This window comes from Stenella coeruleoalba (assembly GCF_951394435.1).
Source record: "Stenella coeruleoalba genome assembly, chromosome: 10".
Classification (NCBI taxonomy): domain Eukaryota; kingdom Metazoa; phylum Chordata; class Mammalia; order Artiodactyla; family Delphinidae; genus Stenella; species Stenella coeruleoalba.
In genome coordinates this window covers 72,282,228-72,301,530 of record NC_137156.1, presented here as the reverse complement: position 1 = coordinate 72,301,530, position 19,303 = coordinate 72,282,228, and the positions used below count along the sequence as shown (strand labels likewise).

Here is a 19,303-nt window from a genome sequence, read left to right as displayed (position 1 = left end):
CCAAGTAGTGTGTTCTTGGTTGTAGGGGTTTTCCTTTCATCACTTTGGATATATTGTGCCACTCCCTTCTGATCCGTAAAGCTTCTGTTGAAACATCAGGTGATAGCCTTATGGGAGTTCCCTTGTACATAACTAATTGCTTTTCTCTTGCTGCTTTTAAGATTCTCACTTTAATTTTTGCCATTTTAAATATGATGTGTCTTGATGTGGCCCTCTTTGGGCTCATCTTGTTTGGGACTGTCTCTGCTTCCTGGACTTGGATGTGTTTCCTTTCCCAGGTTGGGGACGTTTTCAGCTATTATTTCTTAAATAATTTCTCTGCCCCTTCCTCTTAACTCTTCTCCCTCTGGGACCCCTATAAGGCTAATGTTAGTATGCTTGGTATTTTCTCAAACTATCATTTCTTTGATTCTTTCTTCTGTTCAGCTTGGGTGATTTCCACTACTTTGTCTTGCAGATTGCTGATCCATTCCTCTGTATCATTTAATCTACTTTTGATTTCATCTAGTATATTTTATTTTATTTTATTTGTATTTATCTTATTTTTGGCTGCATTGGGTCTTCGTTGCTGTGCATGGGCTTTTCTCTGGTTGAGGCGGGCGGGGGCTACTCTTCGTTGCGGTGCGCAGGCTTTTCGTTGCGGTGGCTTCACTTGTTGTGGAGCACGGGCTTTAGGCACACAGGCTTCAGTAGTTGTGGCACGTGGGCTCAGTAGTTGTGGCTCGCGGGCTCTAGAGAGCAGGCTCAGTAGTTGTGGCTCATGGGCTTAGTTGCTCCGCGGCATGTGGGATCTTCCCGGACCAGGGCTTGAATCCGTGTCCCCTGTATTGGCAGGCGGATTATTAACCACTGCGCCACCAGGGAAGCCCTTGTCTAGTATATTTTAAATTTTCATTTATTGTGTTTGTCAGCTCTGTTTGGTTCTTCTTTATATCTTTAAACTCTATTGACATTCTCACTGTGTTCATCCGTTATTCTTCCCCTTTTTAAGAATTACCTTGAACTCTTTATTGGATAGATTGCATATCTCCACTTTTTCAGTTTATTTTTTCTGGCTTTGTCTTGATCCTTTATTTGGAACATATTTCATTGTCTCCTCAATTTGCCTAATTCTCTGTGTTTATTTCTATGTCTGAGGTAGGTTTGTTACGTTTCTCAATCTTGGAGAAATGTAGCAGAAATGTGGAAGACATCCTATGAGGTCCAGTACCTTTCTGTTTTGGCAGAGCCAACTTACTCATCATGCTGGTAGACGGGGTGGGCCCCTGGCTCGGTTGGCTACAAGGCCTTGCCTCTTGGTGGCTGTGGGTCCGCCAGTGGGCAGGGTAGGTTTTCTGTGCCATTGGTTGCATGGCCTTTGGAACCTGGTGTTGGTGCCAGACTTCTGGTGGGTGGAGCGGGCCCCCACGTGGTTGGGTGTGAAACCTGGGGGGCCTGGTGCTGCTGCTGGCCCGCTAGTGGGTGAGGCCAGGTCCTGGTGTGTCTAGGTGCACAGTCTGTGGGTCATAGAGCTGGTGCCAGCTTACTGGTGGCTGGGTAAGACCCCAATGCTAATAGGCTAGAGGGAGGATTCCAGACTCCTGCTTCTGTGCTGGGACTTGAAGTGTGTGAGATTTTGCTCATGCCCTCTGAGAGCTGAGTCTGTTTTCCATAACCCTCCATCTCTCCCAAACATAAGCCCCACTGGTTTACGAAGACAGACATTCTGCAGGTTTGTCTTCCCAGTGTAGGAGCCCAGTGTGGGGTTTGGACACCTTGTTCCTTCGGGAGGTCTTCTAGCATTGTGATCTTTTTCCCATTTGTGGGTTGCCTCCCTGGGATTGTGGGTCCTGACTAACCGTGTCTCTGCCCCTCCTACTTTCATTGTGCTTCCCTCTTTATATATATATATATATATATTTAGTTGTGGAACATCTTTTCTTCTAGTCTTCAGGTGGTTCTCATAGACACTTGCTCTGTAAGTAGTTGTAATTTTGGTGTGTTCATGGGAAGAGGTGAGTTCAGGGTTTTCCTCCTCTACCATCTTGGCCGGGATCAGGCTAGACTTCCTATACAACAAAATCCTTGCTCAACTTTCTTCTCTACTTCATATGGGTTTCCTCCCTCTCTTATGGGTTCCCCTCTGAACTCTCGCTTAAGAAATCACTTACATAAAAGTCCCTGTCTCAGACTATACCTCTTAGGAATCTGACCTAAGATATAGAAATGGACTAAGGTAAATGAGCTGGCTACTGCTGAGATCACCTGACACTGTGTCATATAAGAAACAGTGCGTAGAATAGGACTCTTTAGTAAGAAAGACTTTGGACTGAGAAGCTGTCATCATGGGATAAGAACCTGTCACCATGGAAGAGGAACCTGATTTGTTCTTTTCTCCTTGAAAGAGTAGAACAAACGTCTGTATATAGAAGCTTCAGAGCCATGTATGCCACCTCAGTGTGGAAAGAACTGTCTAATAGGGGATTCCAAAGGTTAGTAAAAGATTAACCACGCTATATTAGTTTCTATTGCTGCCATAAAAAATTAGCACACATTTAGCACAACTTTTTTATTAGCTCATAGATCAGCAGTTCTGGTACATCATGGCTCAATTGGATTTTTTGCTTTGACTCTCATGAGACCAAAACCAAAGTGTGCTCCTTTCTAGAGGTTCTTGAGATCAGTGTGCTTCCAAGCTTGTTTAGGTTGTTGGTCAAATCTAGTTCCTTGTGTTTGTAGAACCAAGGTCCCCATTTCCTTGTTGGCTATTAACTGGGGACCATCCTCATTCCTTGGAGGCCCCTTCTGGTCCTTTCACATGGCCCCTATATCTCAGAACCAACAGTGGCACATTGAAACTTTCTCATGCTTAGCAGTCTCTCTGGCTTCCCCATCTGCTACTTCTGTCTTCTGCCTCAGTCAGAATAAGTTCTGAGCTTTGAAAGGGCTCATGTGATTAGATTGGGCCCACCCAGATATCTTAATATAGATATTAAGATTCCTATCTTAATATCTATAACCTTAATTACATCTGGAAAGCCCCTTTTGCCATGTAATATAATGTATTCACAGGTTTTGGAAATGAGTGGACATCTTTGTTAGTGGGTGTTATTCTGCTGACTGTAGTTTGCCCTCTGCCCCTTACAGATTCACATCCCTCCCAAATAAAAAATACATTTGCTCCATCCCAAAGTCTCAAAGGTCTCATCCCATTACAACATCAACTCAGAGTCCCCAAATCTCATCAGTTCAAAATTCCCATCATCTAAATCGTCTAAAATTATGTACGGATGAGGCTCTTGGTATAACCTATTATGTACAACTCCTGAGGCACAATTCCTCTCCATCAGGGGACGTATGAAACTAAAACAATTTATCTGCTTCCAATAGACAATGATAGGTTAGGCATAGGATAAGTTATAGACGTTCCAGGTTAAACAAGGGAGAAATGGAAGGTAAAAGGGAGCTACTAGGTCCAAGGCAGTTTCAAAATCCAGCAGGGCAAACTTCACTAGGTTTCAAGGCCTGGAAACAATCCTCTGTGGTTCTTGGTTCCACGCTAAAAACCTATCGCATCCGTTGTGCTCAGGTGCTCTCCCATTCAAGTACTAACCAGGCCCAAAGCTTGCTTAACTTCCAAGATCAGATGAGATCAGGTACACGGGTAGAGGTGAATGACCAGGATGCTGCTGAGAGCACCCAACATTGTGCCATATAAGACATAGTGGATAGAATAATGACCGCTTAGTAAGAAAGACTTTGGACAAAGAAGCTCTCATCATGGGAGAGGTGGATCCTGTTTTCCTCATGTTCCCAAATGAGTAGAACAAAGGCCATTGTATATAAGGTTCAAGGAGAAGTATTTCAGCTCAGAAAGAGTCCTCTGGTAGATTTCTGTTGGAGTCCAAAAATGGTTAAAGACTAACCACCCACCTGTACTTTTCCATGAAGCTTTCCATAGTCCTTCCCTCATCAGGCCTGGATGCTTACCTCTCATTCTCTCCCATTAGCATATTGTTCAAAACTGGTGAGGGCCTAACAGGGGACTGAAAAACAAACCAGAAGTCAGGTTCAGTTAGCTGTTAAAACCCTAGACATTTGCAGAGCGTGAAGGAAACACAAATAGCAATCTAAACCTGGTGTTATGTTAGTAATTAAGGGTGTGCGTTTAAGAGTCAGATACCTTGGTCACACTCTCAAGTTTACTAGTTCTGTGATCTTGGGCATATTATTTAACTCTCTGAGTTTGAGTGTTTGCAGCTTTGTCATGGGGGTGGTAACTCCTACCTATAGGGGTGTTATGCAGATTCACCCAGGAGCTAGATGGGAGGCATGGAGCTTGGCATATGGTAAGCATTCTGTAAATGGTGGCTGCTATCATTGTGGTCTGGTAATCTTGTTATGTATTCCCTCTTCCACTAGATAGTCAAGTTCCTTGAGACCTGACATGTTTCATAGTCACTGTGCTACATCTATCTTATTTTAAATTATTCTTTATTTTTTTGAATAATTTTTAAAGTTTTATTTTATTGAGGTGTAGTTGATTTACAATATCATATAAGTTGCGTGTATGCGACATAGTGATTCACAATTTTTAAAGGTCATACTCCATTTATAGTTATTATAAAAATCGGCTATACTCCCTGTGCTGCACAGTATATCCTTGTAGCTTATTTATTTTATTCTTTGTAGTTTGTACTCCTTAACACCCTACCCCTTATCTTGCCCCTCCCTGTTACATTTATCTTTGATATCTCTGTATTGTTTATTACGTGTTAGGTCCTTAGTAATTATTGAATTAAATAACTAAACTTTATTATTTAGTTTATTTGGGACAAACTTTATCCCAAAAAACTTTGGACATCGCTAACACCACTGGCCAAATATTTGAAAGCTGGCATCTCATTCTATTACTTTCTATTGTTCCCAGGATCATAGTGTCCAAAGGAACAAGATAAATCTGTCAAACCATCTTTAATGCAGATTTAGCAAAAAGTCAGTTATATATCAAAACAAATTAAGGGAATTGTGTATGTGCAGAGATTCAGATGGTATGGTCTTATGTTCCCAAATATCCATTTTTTGTGAAGACTAAAAAAATAATTTAACAGTAAGTTTACTTCGCTGTACAGTAGAAACTAACACAACATTGTAAAATAACTCTACCCCAATTAAAAAAAACAGTAAGCTTATATCATTTTTACATATTTCCATTGAAACTGCTTTCCCATCTCTCTGGAATTTGAACTCTTCTGTATAAGACCAAGATCTTCATGAGGACCTAAATGGCCTTACACAGCCTGTCCTTTTCCTAGCCCTGACCTCTTGGGCCTCATCTCCCAGCACCCTCTTCATCACTCTCTCCACTCCAACAGCACTGTGCAACTCATCATCTCCCGAAACCTCTAGGCATGATATCACTTCCACCGAGAATGCTTGCACCGGAGTGTAAGGCAGGTATATTCTGTGTTTTACCTGGCACATAGTGGTCCTTCAGTATTCCTTGAATTATTCAGGCAGACCCAGTGGCGACGATAGCCAGTATCAGATCACAGAACAAGTGGCAGGGAAGGCATTCTGCCAGGCTTCATTCTGTAATATACTTTCAGGAATACTAATAACCATTCAGGGGCAACAAGAAAAATAAGGATGAGTTTCAGTGATTGAGAGTGTGCTGAGTGCCAGCCCAGCTAAGCACTACACGTGCTTACCTCAACTCAACTTCACCATCCTGAGGATCAGAAAACATTCAGGCACTTGCCTAAGGTCACACACCTAGTAGACGGCGTGGACAGGATCCGTTTAACTGTAGTGGATGAATTTTAAAACTTTTAAGAGCTTTCCAAATAGTGAGGTTTCATTTTTAACTTTTGTTATTGTTTTATTACGTGGGCAAAGGATGTGTCCTATATCACTTCTGCCTTTTGGAATCCATTTGAGATTTTTCTTGGTGGTCTGGTATGTGATCAATCTGTTTAAATATTCCATGGAATCTTGAAATGGAAATCTATAGGATCCAAAATAGAATTGTCTAGTAATTCAGTCTTACTAATTATATCACTTAAATCTTTTACGTAGTTATTTTTTAGTACTTGATCTTTCAAACATTGAGAATGATGTTAATATTTGAAAGTAACTGTTTTTTATCCACTTCTCTGTGCCTAACCATGTTTGCCATTTGTTTTAATATCTAATATGGATATCAGTACCAGACAACTGTTATTGAGAGTAAGTTTCTGTATGTTTTCAAGTACTCAAGAAAAGATTGAGAAATGGAAGACTGAATCAAAGGAAAATTATGGAGGTGGCTACAATGAAAGAAGCCAGTGGAGATAAAGGTGTCACCTTTAAATATCAAATCAAAGCCAAGTGGTGAAACATGGGCAGTAAGCGTGGTGGTTAGAAGCAGAGATCCTGGAGCCAGACTTCCTGGCATAAATCCCAGCAGTGCAGTTCAGTAGACTGGGCAAGTTATTAACTTCTCTATGCTTCCATTTCTTGGTGTGAAAAAATGGTGATAATAATAGTACCTACCTAAGGAGGTTATTGTGATGATTAAACAAGTTACTATTTATAAAGTGCTTAGAAGAGTGCTTAGCACATAGCAGTGTATAAGTATCTATTAGCTATTATCATCCTTCACATCAGACTCCTTTTGGTCCAAAGGTATTCTAGAACCACCAGGCTTATAATATCAATTGTACTGTTTCATTCAATGTGTCGATATTAATTGAGCACTTACTCTTGGCAGGCACTATGTTAGTTACTGGGAGTATAATGGACATACAGGGACCCTATGCTCATGGAATTTACCACTCAGTGGTAAATACAGACACGAAGCTATTAATTGCAGCCATATCCAATGATAGGAAGAAAAGGTACACAGTGCTATGAAAGTCTAAATGAGGGTGGAGGAGGATGTAGACTAGTCTGGAGGGTCAGGTAATGGCTCTTCTGTGACATATTTGTAATCTACGGCTTTAAAATAAATTACCCCAAACACTTAGTGTCTTAATACAGCAAATGCTTATTATCTCATAGATTCTGTGGGTCTGGAATATAGGAGTCACTTAGCTCAGTGGTTCTGGCCCAGAGTACCCCAAGAGGTTGCAGTCAAGCTGTTGGGTAGGGCCACAGGCATCTGAAGGCTTCACCGAGGCTGGACAGTCCACTTCTACAATGGCTTATTCACATGACTGTTGGCAGGAGGCCTCAGTTTCATGTCATATGGGCCTCTCTTTAGAGCTTGAATGTCTTCATGATGTGGCAGCTGGCTTCTCCCAGAACAAGTGGTCCAAGAATGTGAGCAAGAAGGATGCCATAATGTCTTTTATGACCAAACCTCAGAAGTCACACATGTTACTTCTGCTGTATTCTCTTTGTTAGAACTGAGTTATTAAGTCCAGTCCACAGCCAAGGGGAAGATATTTAGGCTTCACCTTATAAAGGGAATATACAAAATTTGTGGACATATTTTAAATTACCACACAAGGAGATGGCTAGATTGATTATTGAAGATATTCTAGACCAGGGGTTGACAAACTTTATGTACAAGGCCAGGTAGTAGATATTTCTTGCTTTGTGAGTCCACATTGTCTCTGTTATAACTATTCAACTCTGCCATGAAATGAACTGAAAGCAACCATAGACAATATGTAAGTGAATGGATATAGTAGTGTTTCAATAAAACTTTATTTACCAGAACTGATGGTGGGCTATAGTTTGCTGACCCCTACAGATACAAGAGATGAAAAGGGTAGAGGATTATTTCAAGCAGAAAAACAGAATGTTTCATAAAGAACAGAATTATTGGGCACTTAAGAGTAAAGGTACCAAAAAAAGATTTTTTTTCATGTACTAGGAGGTTTACTACAAAATTGTTTGTAATACAAAAAAAAGAATAGAGAACATTTATTTCCGCACATAAATTCTAAAAACATAAATATTGTTGAGGTAAAAACCAAAATGCAAAAGCTTTGTGCAATATGGACAGCTGTCATTTATGTAAATGAGAAAACAATGTACTCTGTTGTTAGATTTTACTATTTATGAGGACATACATATGTAATAAAAGCACAGAACATGCATGAGAAAGACACCAACTTTATTTATTTATTTATTTTTTTAAACATCTTTATTGGGGTATAATTGCTTTACAATGGTGTGTTAGTTTCTGCTTTATAACAAAGTGAATCAGTCATACATAAATATATGTTCCCATATGTCTTCCCTCTTGCGTCTCCCTCCCTCCCACCCTCCCTATCCCACCCCTCCAGGCTGTCACAAAGCACCAAGCTGATCTCCCTGTGCTATGCGGCTGCTTCCCACTGGCTATCTACCTTACTACGTTTGTTAGTGTGTATATGTCCATGACTCTCTCTCGCCCTGTCACAGCTCACCCTTACCCCTCCCCATAACCTCAAGTCCGTTCTCTAGGAGGTCTGCGTCTTTATTCCTGTCTTACCCCTAGGTTCTTCATGACATTTTTTTTTCCTTAAATTCCATATATATGTGTTAGCATACGGTATTTGTCTTTTTCTTTCTGACTTACTTCACTCTGTATGACAGACTCTAGGTCTATCCACCTCATTACAAATAGCTCAATTTCGTTTCTTTTTATGGCTGAGTAATATTCCATTGTATATATGTGCCACATCTTCTTTATCCATTCATCCGATGATGGGCACTTAGGTTGTTTCCATCTCCGGGCTATTGTAAATAGAGCTGCAATGAACATTTTGGTATATGACTCTTTTTGGACACCAACTTTAGATGATGGTTTCTCTCTAGCAGAATGGAAGTGGTGAAGGTTGTGGAACTTAAACAGTTTCTGTTATATATTTATGGTTTAAAAATTTTTTTTTAATTGTGATGAATACACACAACATAAAATTTACTACCTTAACCATTCTTAAGTGTACAGTTCAGTAGTGTTAAGTATATTCACACTGTTATGCAACCAATCTTGAGAACTTTTTCATTTTGCAAAATCGAAACTCTGTACCCATTAAACAACTCTCCATTTCCCCCTGCTCTCAGCCCCTGGCAGTAATCATTCTACTTTCTGTTTCTGTGGTTTTGAGTAGTCTAGATGCCTCCTGTCAACCATATAATATTTGTCTTTTTGTGACTGCTTTATTTCACTAAGCATCATGTCCTTGAGTTTTATCCATGTTGTAGCAGGTGTTAGAATTTCCTTCCTTTAAAGCTGAGTAATACCTTGTATGTATACACCACATTTGATTATTCATCCATCTGTTGATGGACACTTCAGTTGCTTCCACCTTTTGGCTTTTCTGATAATGCTGCTATGAACATGGGTGTACAAATCTAAAACAGAGTTTTGATGAAAGAAATGGTCAGTAAATCATTGTGCAATATAGCAGCCTGAGCAAATATAGTAGCCTGAAGGTCTTTTTTCCTTCCATTCTCCCACAGCACATTCCAGTCAGACTTTCACTCACACTATCCACCTACTGGATAGTCAAGGTTATTAATGCCCTGCTTGTTGCTAAGTCCTGTGGTCTTTCCTCTGGCCTCATCCTATTAACTGCTCAGCAGCAATTGATAAGGTGGTCATTCCTGCATCCTGGGCTTATTTGCTTCATTTGATTTCCAGGATGCTACTCTCCTGGTTCTTTTCCTACCTCTATTTCTTCTCAGTCTCCTTTGCTGCTTCCTCCTCACTTCTCAGACCCCTTAATGTTGGATTGCCCCTGGGCTCAGTTCTCTGATTTCTCCTCTCCTCTCTATGCTTAGTCCCTAGTTGGTTTTATCTAGGCTCATTGCTTTAAATGCTATCTATTCACCGATTTCAAATTTGTAATTGTAGCTTTTACTTCTCCCCTCACATCCAACTCATCTATTAAACCGCCTACTCAGCATCTCCACTTGAATGTCTAATAGCATCACAAACTTAACACAGGCAAAACCAAACTCTTGATTCCCATAACTCCCACTTCTCCCCACTCTTGCCTATGTTGGTATTCCACCTCCATTCTTCGTATTGCTCAGGCTAAAAGCCTTGAAGCCATCCTTTACTTGTCTCTTTCTCTAATCCCAGGCCATCTATCAAGAAGTCAAGTGAGCCTCACCTTCAAAGCACATCCAAACTGAGTTCCTTCCCATTGCCTCCACTGTGGTCCAAGGTTCTGTCATCCCTTGTCGGGGTTATTCTAGTTTCTTCTTACTAGGCCCTATGGTTCTTCTCTTACCTCCCTCCTCAATCCAAAACCATACTTCAGTCCAATAGCTGAAGTAATCCTTTATGAATGTGCATCATATCCATATCATGGTTTGTCTTTCCTCAGAACCTTCCAGTGGATCCCCATTTTTCTCAGAGTAAAACCAGTACCCCTACAGTGGACTCCAAATGTATACCTATCTTCCCATCATCCCCCACCCCTGGACTTCTCCGACCAACTACTTTCCCCATCCCTTATGCAGCTCTAGCCATGTACGTAAATATTTACTATTCCCTCTGCCTGAAATATCTGCACAACTGGTTCCTTCATTTCCTTTAGATCTTTGTTCAGATGTCACCTTTTCCTGAAGCTTTCCCTAATCACCCTATTTAAAATGGCTATCAATCCGTCACCTCCCAAATGTCCCACTCCACCTTCATGACTTATTTTCCTTTACAGCACTTATGACATACTGGTTTAGTCACCTTTTTAAATTGTTGTGCCTCTCTCCAATTGGAATTTGAAATGAAAAAACACATGAGAACTGAGATGTTTGTCTATTTGGTTTACTGCTGTATCTCCTATATCCCTTGCATCAAATTATTTTTTGAATATATGAAACTCTGCTGTATCTTAAGACTGACCTGAGTTGTTGCTGAGATTATAGTGTTTCTTTCCTGTTGGTTTCTCCAATTGGTTTTGTTCCTCAAAAGAGGCAATTAAAAAATATGGCTTCAGAATCTTTGGAACTCTTCCTTGAAATCTGAGCAGGCTTGTGACTGCTTTAATCAACATAACATTGCAGAAGTGATGCTATGGGACTTCTGAGGTTACGTAATAAAAGGCCATGCAGTTTCTGGCTTATTTGCTGGAACACTTGGTCTTGGAATCTTTACACCTCAAGGTAGGAGGTGGGAGTACCCTGAGGCTGCCATGCTGTGAGGAAGCCCAAGTCACATGGAGAGGCCATATATAGTTGATCAGATTGAGAATTCCAGCTAAACCTAGACTTCAAGTTATTTTTCAGCCAAGGCCCTAGACATATGGGTGGAGAAGCCATCTTGGAAGTGGATCCACCAGCCCCAGCTGTTCCAGCCCTCTGACACCATGCTTTAGAAACAAGCCTTCCTTACTCTATCCCTTATGAATTCCTGACCCAGAATTCATGAGCATAATAAAATGGTGGTGGTTGGACACCACTAAAATTTGGGGTGATTTGTTACATAGCAGTAGAGTACCAGAACGGTAAGGTGGAAAGGCCACATAAAAATAGTAAGTTACCTTTAGAGAGAAAGTTAAGTTTTGATTTTTTTTTTTTTTTTTGGTCTACTGGAGAAAGCATATGGTATGTGCAAACATTATTCTGTCAAGCTCATCTTGTATGCTAGTGTCCATCCAGATTAACTCACTAGACTTCAGATTCTCATTAACTGCCAAGTAATGTCATCCTGATGAACCACTTGAGATTTCATGCTCAAAATTCTGGGGTCTTGGTATATTTCCATGCTGAACAGCTGGAGGAGCTGGCAGTGTTAGACCAGCTCAGGCCAACCTAGTCATTAGATTATAGAAAAATAACCTCGGTATCAGTGTTGCAATGAGATATCCAATCTTCTTCTTTTATTTTTATTCTGTTTTTGAAGTGGAGAATGAGTGTGATTAGAAATATCAGCCAGAGATCAGCTTTTCAGAATCAGCTGCTATTAAAAATCTGGGTGTTCTCAGAGCTGGAAGGGCCATTAGAAACTCACTCATAAAACTGCTTATTTTACTGATCAGAGAGGGGAAGGGGCATGACCAAGGTCTCAGGCTGGGTCTGGACAGGGTCCTGGCTCCCCACTCCCCATGCGGTTCTCTTTCATCTCAATAAGTGGTTTTTAGCCTGTAGTCTGTTTCCAAGATGAACTTCTTGGGTGTTGGAACAGACCTTCTGAACCAGCGGTAATGGTATAAAATTTGTTTGTGCGTGCTTTTGTGTCCATTTCTGGAGATAATCCACAGCTTCTGTCTGATTCTTACAGAGATCAGTGACCCAGAAAAGCATAGAACCACTTCACTTGATGGTTTAATACTGTCATTTAAAAACTTCTAGAGTAAGTTAAATCTTGTCCTCTCGCATCCCTCCACCACATGCTGCTGGGGAAATTCTTTAGTTATTTAAGATCAGTGCCTAACGGGTGCATCTTTCAGATGGTTAAGGATAGTTGGAACAACCAACAACCAGCAACCAGCAACCAACAACCAGCAACCGACTCATCTTACTCTCAGTTTAGAAAAATTTGGCAAGCACTCACACGTTAACATCACTTTTGTAATTCAAAAGCAACAAACAATACAGGACTAGGTAGGTATTATTTTTCCTTCCAGCCATTGCAGTAGTTAAAGCAGAGAGCCCTGGGATCTCTATAGATAAAGCCTGAAAGCACAGAGACTAACTTAATAGAAATTTATTTTTCCTATGCTCCACCATCCAGTGTGGGTGTTCAGCAGACTTTTCACATGGCATTTCAGGAACCCAGGTTCCTTTTATCTTGGGGTTCTGCCATCTTCTTGGGTCTTGGAGTCCTTTACTTCTAGTCAGCAGACAGGAAAAGAGGGAGAATTGAGGACAGGGTAGGAGGTTTTTATGGACTTGAGTTCTTCATTTTTACCCATATTCCACTGGCCAGAAATAGGTCACATGGTCTCACCTGGATACAAGGGTGGTGGTGGTGGTACTTCCTAGCAATAGCTCTACACTGATGAAGAGGCACACAAATCTTTGTTGGGCAACTGGTCCTCTCTACCGCAGTCAGGGTGAGCATTTTAATGATCCTGAATCTCAGAGATGGATAAAGTGTCTGAGATGGGACTTTCAGACAATCCCTAAAGTCTGCAGGTGGCTTATAATCTTCACTTACCTGACACCTTAAGAATTAAGGTGATCCTCAGAAACTGTGAAGCCAGAATTGATTGAAATATAATGTAGTTAGGGTAGGAATATTGCACTTCTTGGGTAATGGGAGATTTTATTTTTTTAAGGAGTGACAGAGAGGGTGAGGGCCCAATCTGGATTTTGAGCTGGTTTATATTATAATAGAACTCGTATAATTATAGCAAAGAGAACTCTGTTTTCATTTTTGCAAAACTATTGCTACAAGTTTAGTTTTGTCATTGCATGTTTGCCCTTAAAAATCTTTTCATACATGGCAGAAATTATAACGGCACATGTCTTTACCCTATGGTTTTATTTTTGTTGTGTTGCTTAGTTGCTTCATGATTATTTTTGTTTTATACAATCTTAACCTCTCTCCTCAAATTATCATATGATTTTTATTCTGGAACTTGACTGGCTATGGTATGAAATTATCATGAATTTCATTCTCAGCTTTTTTCATTAAGATGTTTTTGATGCCACATGGTATCAGAATTGGTGACCTATGAAATGTGTTACTCCTACCACTTACTGTGGAACAACTCTAACAAGTGACTTACTTTCTGTTTTGTCATCTATAAGATTTTATTGGTCTAGTGAACTCCAACAATCTTGGAAGTTATGTTGAGGGCTAAGTAGCTCTGTTTTTTAGCCTGAAGTCCTTATGTGAGGTGCCCAGTGGTGTGCTGGAACTGGAGTGAGTAATACTTGACCTCATCCCTTCCAGAAATACGTTAGGGGCAAAAATGTCCTAACTGATGTTGAGGCCATTTTGAACAATGAGGAAGCACTAATTCTAGTTCTGCTCAGATTGAAGTCTGAGAAGTAGTTTTGTGTGCCAGTGATGACTTTGAGAAGAAAATATGCTACAGTGCAGAGCTGTAGCAGTAATTCCCCAGTACTGATCTCTAGACTTATGCACCTTGGCCCTTGACCAAGTCTTCTTGGACTGCTGGAAAATAAGAACAATGTAATAGGACATGGGTGAAAGGTTGCCTGTTTTCTTATCCTGGAATCCAGGGAAGGACTATCTTTTTGTGTGCAATTCTGTTACTCTGACAATTTTTACATAAATATGTTCTATCTTAATGAAATGGTGATGATAGTAGATGGTAGTGGTGGACGTAGGGTTAATTTTAATGTCTTTACTTAGATAAAGCCAGAAATTATGTTGGTCCTCTTCTTTAACACCCAAGGTTTTTCTTTTCTGTTTTTCGAAATGTTGGCGGTCCAATGGAATGTAAAGACCTAAAACTACTCCATGTCGACTTTAAATGACTTTTCAGGAAGCAAATAAATCTTATGGAATTATCCATAGGTGACTTATAAGTCAAATAAGTCTTAATGGAATTGCTCCATAGGTGCAATTACTCACTTAGGTGAGTAACTGTAGGTGAGTAATTGTATCAGCAGTGTGGACATGCATGAGCACTTTTGTTTACTCCTGTCATGGCCTACTTTCATAAAAGTGTTGATAATTATCATTAAGGAAATCAAAGCATGAACTGAACAAACTTTATCTCTTCTCTTCTGCCAGATCAATCTTTCAAAGTTTTGACAGACTTTTTTAATTTCTTTTTGAGAAGAGGCATGTAAAAAGTAAGACTTGAAGCTTAAAATTGTAATGTTTTTTTGCTTTTTACCTAAAGAAGTTACTGGGTCTACATCTGGATTTAACCATTTTTTCTCCCCTCTAACACTGTTGATATTAATGCCAGTTTTAATTTCTTGGCATCATGAGTGCATAAGCGTATCACATACAGATGTGATTTGAACAAGGACTGAAACTGTAAATTAGGAAGCAAGAGATTCATAGGGTTTCATCAGACCAATTCACTCCAAAAAGTGACACAGTTGTACTGAAAATGTTTTAAATTGCTCATTTCAAACCTACTTCAGTAGCAGAATGCCACCCGTGCAGCAGATTTGCAACTACGTTAGTCATTTTCTTTCCTCCGTTTCCTTGCTGTGTTTGTATTGGGAGCACGGAGTAATGTAATTTACTAAACTATGATTTGATGGCTGGGCAACAGCCCCAGTGTTGAACAGTATTTGGACTATGATTACTTGCTGGCTTTGTCACAGTTGACATTAATTATTGATGGAAGTTTCAGAAATAGCGCATGTGCCAGGAGCTTTTCACCGCAACAACGCAGGCTCCAGGCAGGAGGGATGCTAAAGAGGGTGGGGGAAGAGGCACCTGTGGCTTGTTTATGTCTGTACACAGCGAGCCTGGACTTGGTGGGCTGAGTGGTACCTGTGTAAAGGTCATGGTATAACGGAAGGATGAACCGTCAGGCTTATTTCTATCGTGTTCCTCCCCAGGAATTACACCGAAGAAGCCAACTTCAGCCAGAGCCAGCCAAGACGAAGGCTCTCCAGACTGTCATTGAAATGAAGGTAGGAGCTGTTCACATTTCTCAAAAACAGCTGTTCCCCTGGAGTTTGTTTTAAACTTGATGGTGCCTAACACAAACATGTGAAATGAACCTTGTGTTTTTCTCTAGACACCCTGGTGGGTGCTTTTCTTCTTGATTTTTTTTTTTTTTTTGGCCTTCTCTGGTGCATTTAATTTATTGGCCCTTTAATTAGGATGCCTTTTCTGGGCAAAAGAATAAAGGGCTCAAGTATCCCTTGTCTGAAAGGAGCTGGGTTGATTTCCAGAGCATAGCCAATGCTTTCAACCCTAAGAGAGGTTTTGTATGTGCTTTAAAAGTAAATTTCTAAAGCTAGAGTAATTCTTTTTTTCCTCCCATGCACATTACAATGAAAAGATACCTTGAGAAACTAAGATTTGCAAAGAGAAGTTGTTGTACATGCAATGGAGGCATTAAATGATTAAAATTATGCTATCAGCAAAATTTACTTTTCAAAGAATACTTTCTTATGACTCCAGTATTTTCTCCTAACCAAGTCTGGAATTAACAATAATTTATTAAATACTCACAAGGTATTCTGTTTAGCAGTGGATGCATAGAGATATTTAAAAGAAGCAAAGATCCTCTTGCATGGATTTAGGACATTTAAAGAATAATGAAGTAAATAATGATGAGCAAGCTGTAAAGAAACAGATCTAAATGAAAGCGAGTTGCTTTGTCAGTTGATAGAAATTTGAAGTCTTTTTACTTCTAGTTTTTGACCGAAGGAAGCAAATAGTATTTATCTTAAGAATAAATAATTCTTGATTTACGTTGTTCCCTGAAGAAAAAAAATTTATAATGATGATGTTTGCAATCTGGTTATTTCATGCATAAGTTTAACATTTGAGAGTTTGCTGGTCACCATCATCCTACAAAAGACCTCTGAAACTTGTTGATAGGGTAATGATTTTTCTGTCTTGTAGCACATGATTTTGAATTATCTGCCCCCAAATTCCCAAGTCCTGGGGAAAAAGAAACTAATACGAGCTACTGAGTTCCTGGTGTGTACAATTCTGACTTCATATTATTTTTTCTAGTCAATGACAGTGTCTTCATCCAAGTGGATTTTTGTGGAAATAATGTAGAACATTTGCTTTAAAACTTTATGTCCCCTAACTGAGGTTACATGATTCAAGGCACTTATACTGCATTTGTAGCAAATTGGTTTGAAAAATATTATCAAAGGGATCAAATGATAGTAAGATTTAAAAAAAGCTAATATTGGCTCATCAATTCATTTTGAATTTGTGTAATTTTTACTTAGCACTATTTTGAAAATAAACTTACCATTCTATACTTGCGGGGGAGTGTAGAATCTCATAACTGAGATTTCATCCTCACTTCACATTGGAACCAAACTTGAAACTTGGCTAAGGCTTAAAAGAAAAAAAGACAAGACAAAAGATTTTATTTTATTTTTTTTTGCAAAGAGTCATTTAGTCCTCCTTCTACCCACCTCCATACCTCCCTCCCCAGTTCCAGCACAATTAGTAATAGAAGAGGATGTATATAAAACTATTTCCTAATTATCTTTAAAAAAAAAAAAAGTAAAGATTGAGTTTCAAAAACCTTTGGAGAAACCAGGAATGACATCTATCCCAGAGCAGTGGGCATTTTCCTGATAAAGTTCTCTGTACAATTAGTAATTTTTTGTGACTTTTATAAGTAGAAACTCTGGTTATAGCTTACTCTTTTTTAGCATCATATGTTTTATTAGAAAACAAAAAATAGTAAATAAAGCACTCATTTAGGCTACCTACATGAGAAGGCATAAAATATAATTTTTAGGGCACATTCACATCCATATGTTATCAGTAAATTGAGTCCAGAGGGTTTTTTTTTTAAATGGATGCCAGTGATCCTGATTTGTAGAAGAACACATTTATTTTTAGGACATTGATAGTCAATATACTTATATACTTGTCAGGGAACTGAGCCTGGAGTTTTTCTATTGTCTTTTGGTTGTGTGTTAATTTACAAAGCACTGCCTTCTGTTTTGTCAGTGGAGAAGTCTGTGTCCCATTAGCATCTATACTTAACATGCATAAATTGAGTTATGGAGGCAGCTGGTAGAGGGTCATCTCCTCAGCCATGTGTGTAGGTTGTGACAGAGCCTGTGATCTCTTCTGATTTTGTATATTATATCTGTTTGAAATTGGAGGGAATATTGGAAAGCCATATTTTACAAGACTTAGGGTTGACTACCAAATAGAACTGACCCTTAAACCTGATGGGTGGGACTTGAGACATTGGTTGTATTTTAATTTAAACACCTTGGGTAAACATCAATATCATCTAGTGCCTTGGCAAAATCTGAAGTTAAAAGGAGCTTTCCTAGAGTAATTTGGACCTTTAGTTTCAGGGAGATGACACGAGTTAAGGTTTAGAACTTACCCCTACTTTTCCCTTGCTTCTTAGAGAAACTGAGGGTGAAATTGTGACTCCTCATCTTCTCCAAAAATATGCTTTGCATCAACTCAAGAAAGGTGTTTGTTGTGAACATCTGTGAAATCTTGTCCAAATGAAAGCACTTTTAGAACCACAGTCTGGTAGTTCTAGTAGATCTCTATGTACCCCTCTGGGCTTTTAGAGTTGTGAAAATATGTCTGTCAGGGAGGGCCATCTGCACACACCAAAGTGGGGGCAATTCACTTGCAGCCATCACAGCTGCTGCCAGCCCGTTGAACCAGGGGGGGTAAAGTCACCTGAATGAAAATAAAAGGAAGCAAAGCGAATGAAGTTATTTGTGATTTGTCTTACTGCAGGAAGCTCCAAGTTTTAATTTTGATCTTGGTTTGGTCTGGCAGGTGTGTTCCAGGTTTGCACTTAGAACATTGCATGTGTTTTTCAGAAAAGTTAGTTTTCTCGTAAATGTTGCAGTACTCCTCCGTTTCTTGCTTTTGTGTCTAAAGATTCTTAGCTTCTCTTTTCTGCTCTTATGGAGAACTGTCAATAAAAAGGTAGTTAAAAGGGCTTCTTTCCTCTTTTTTCTTTAATGTTAATTCCTTTGAAAGGATGTGTTTTTAACCTACTTTTATTATAAATTTGACATGACATAAACAAAAGTTTTACTTTCTTGGGTTCATTCATAAAGCTCTATCCAGTTTTTAAAAAAAAATTTATTTATTTTTGGCTGCATTGGGTCTTCGTTGCTGTGTGCGGGCTTTCTCTAGTTGTGGCGAGCGGGGGCTGCTCTTCGTTGCGGTGTAAGGGCTTCTCATTGCAGTGGCTTCTCTTGTTGCAGAGCACAGGCTCTATGCACACAGGCTTCAGTAGTTGTGGCTCACAGGCTCTAGAGAGCAGGCTCAGTAGTTGTGGCGCACGGGCTTAGTTGCTTCGCGACATGTGGGATCTTCTGGACCGGGGAATGAACCCATGTCCCCTGCATTGGCAGGCGGATTCTTAAACACTGCACCACCAGGGAAGTCCCCCCCAACTTTTTCTTTTTTTTTTTAACAAAAATGGATTAGAGTAGTGACAGTACTTGTCAGATAATCTCAAATTTTTTTTTCTTTGTTAGTTAAAACTTCTAAGTGAATGAAAATCTAATTCAAAATGGCTAAAGCCTAAAAGGAGTGTATCCTTTCCACTTAACTGGAAAAACCGGTATTGCTTCAGGCATAGCTTGATCCTGGCGCTCAAAAGATGTTAACAGATTCCATTTTCTCTCATTCCATCTCTTATTTTAGCTTTCTTCACATGAGCTCTGTTTTCAGACAGCCCCTTTCTGCCTGTCTGAGCAAGATGGCTGCAGCATCTCCAATAATCACAGAAGGAAGGGACAGGGAGAAAGTTGTGTTTTTAAA

General features: G+C 39.6%; 1 protein-coding gene across 6 annotated transcripts in view; it reads left to right on the top strand.

Moving 5' to 3' along the window:
* The window catches only part of ERC2 (ELKS/RAB6-interacting/CAST family member 2), an 865,290-nt gene that overhangs the window by 267,922 nt on the left and 578,065 nt on the right, over positions 1 to 19,303 (top strand). For all 6 annotated transcript variants that reach the window (XM_079933813.1, XM_079933814.1, XM_079933812.1 and 3 more), the window contains exon 4: positions 15,403 to 15,477. In XM_079933813.1, coding sequence (XP_079789939.1) covers positions 15,403 to 15,477 — 75 coding nt within the window. The remainder of the gene's footprint in view (positions 1 to 15,402; positions 15,478 to 19,303) is intronic.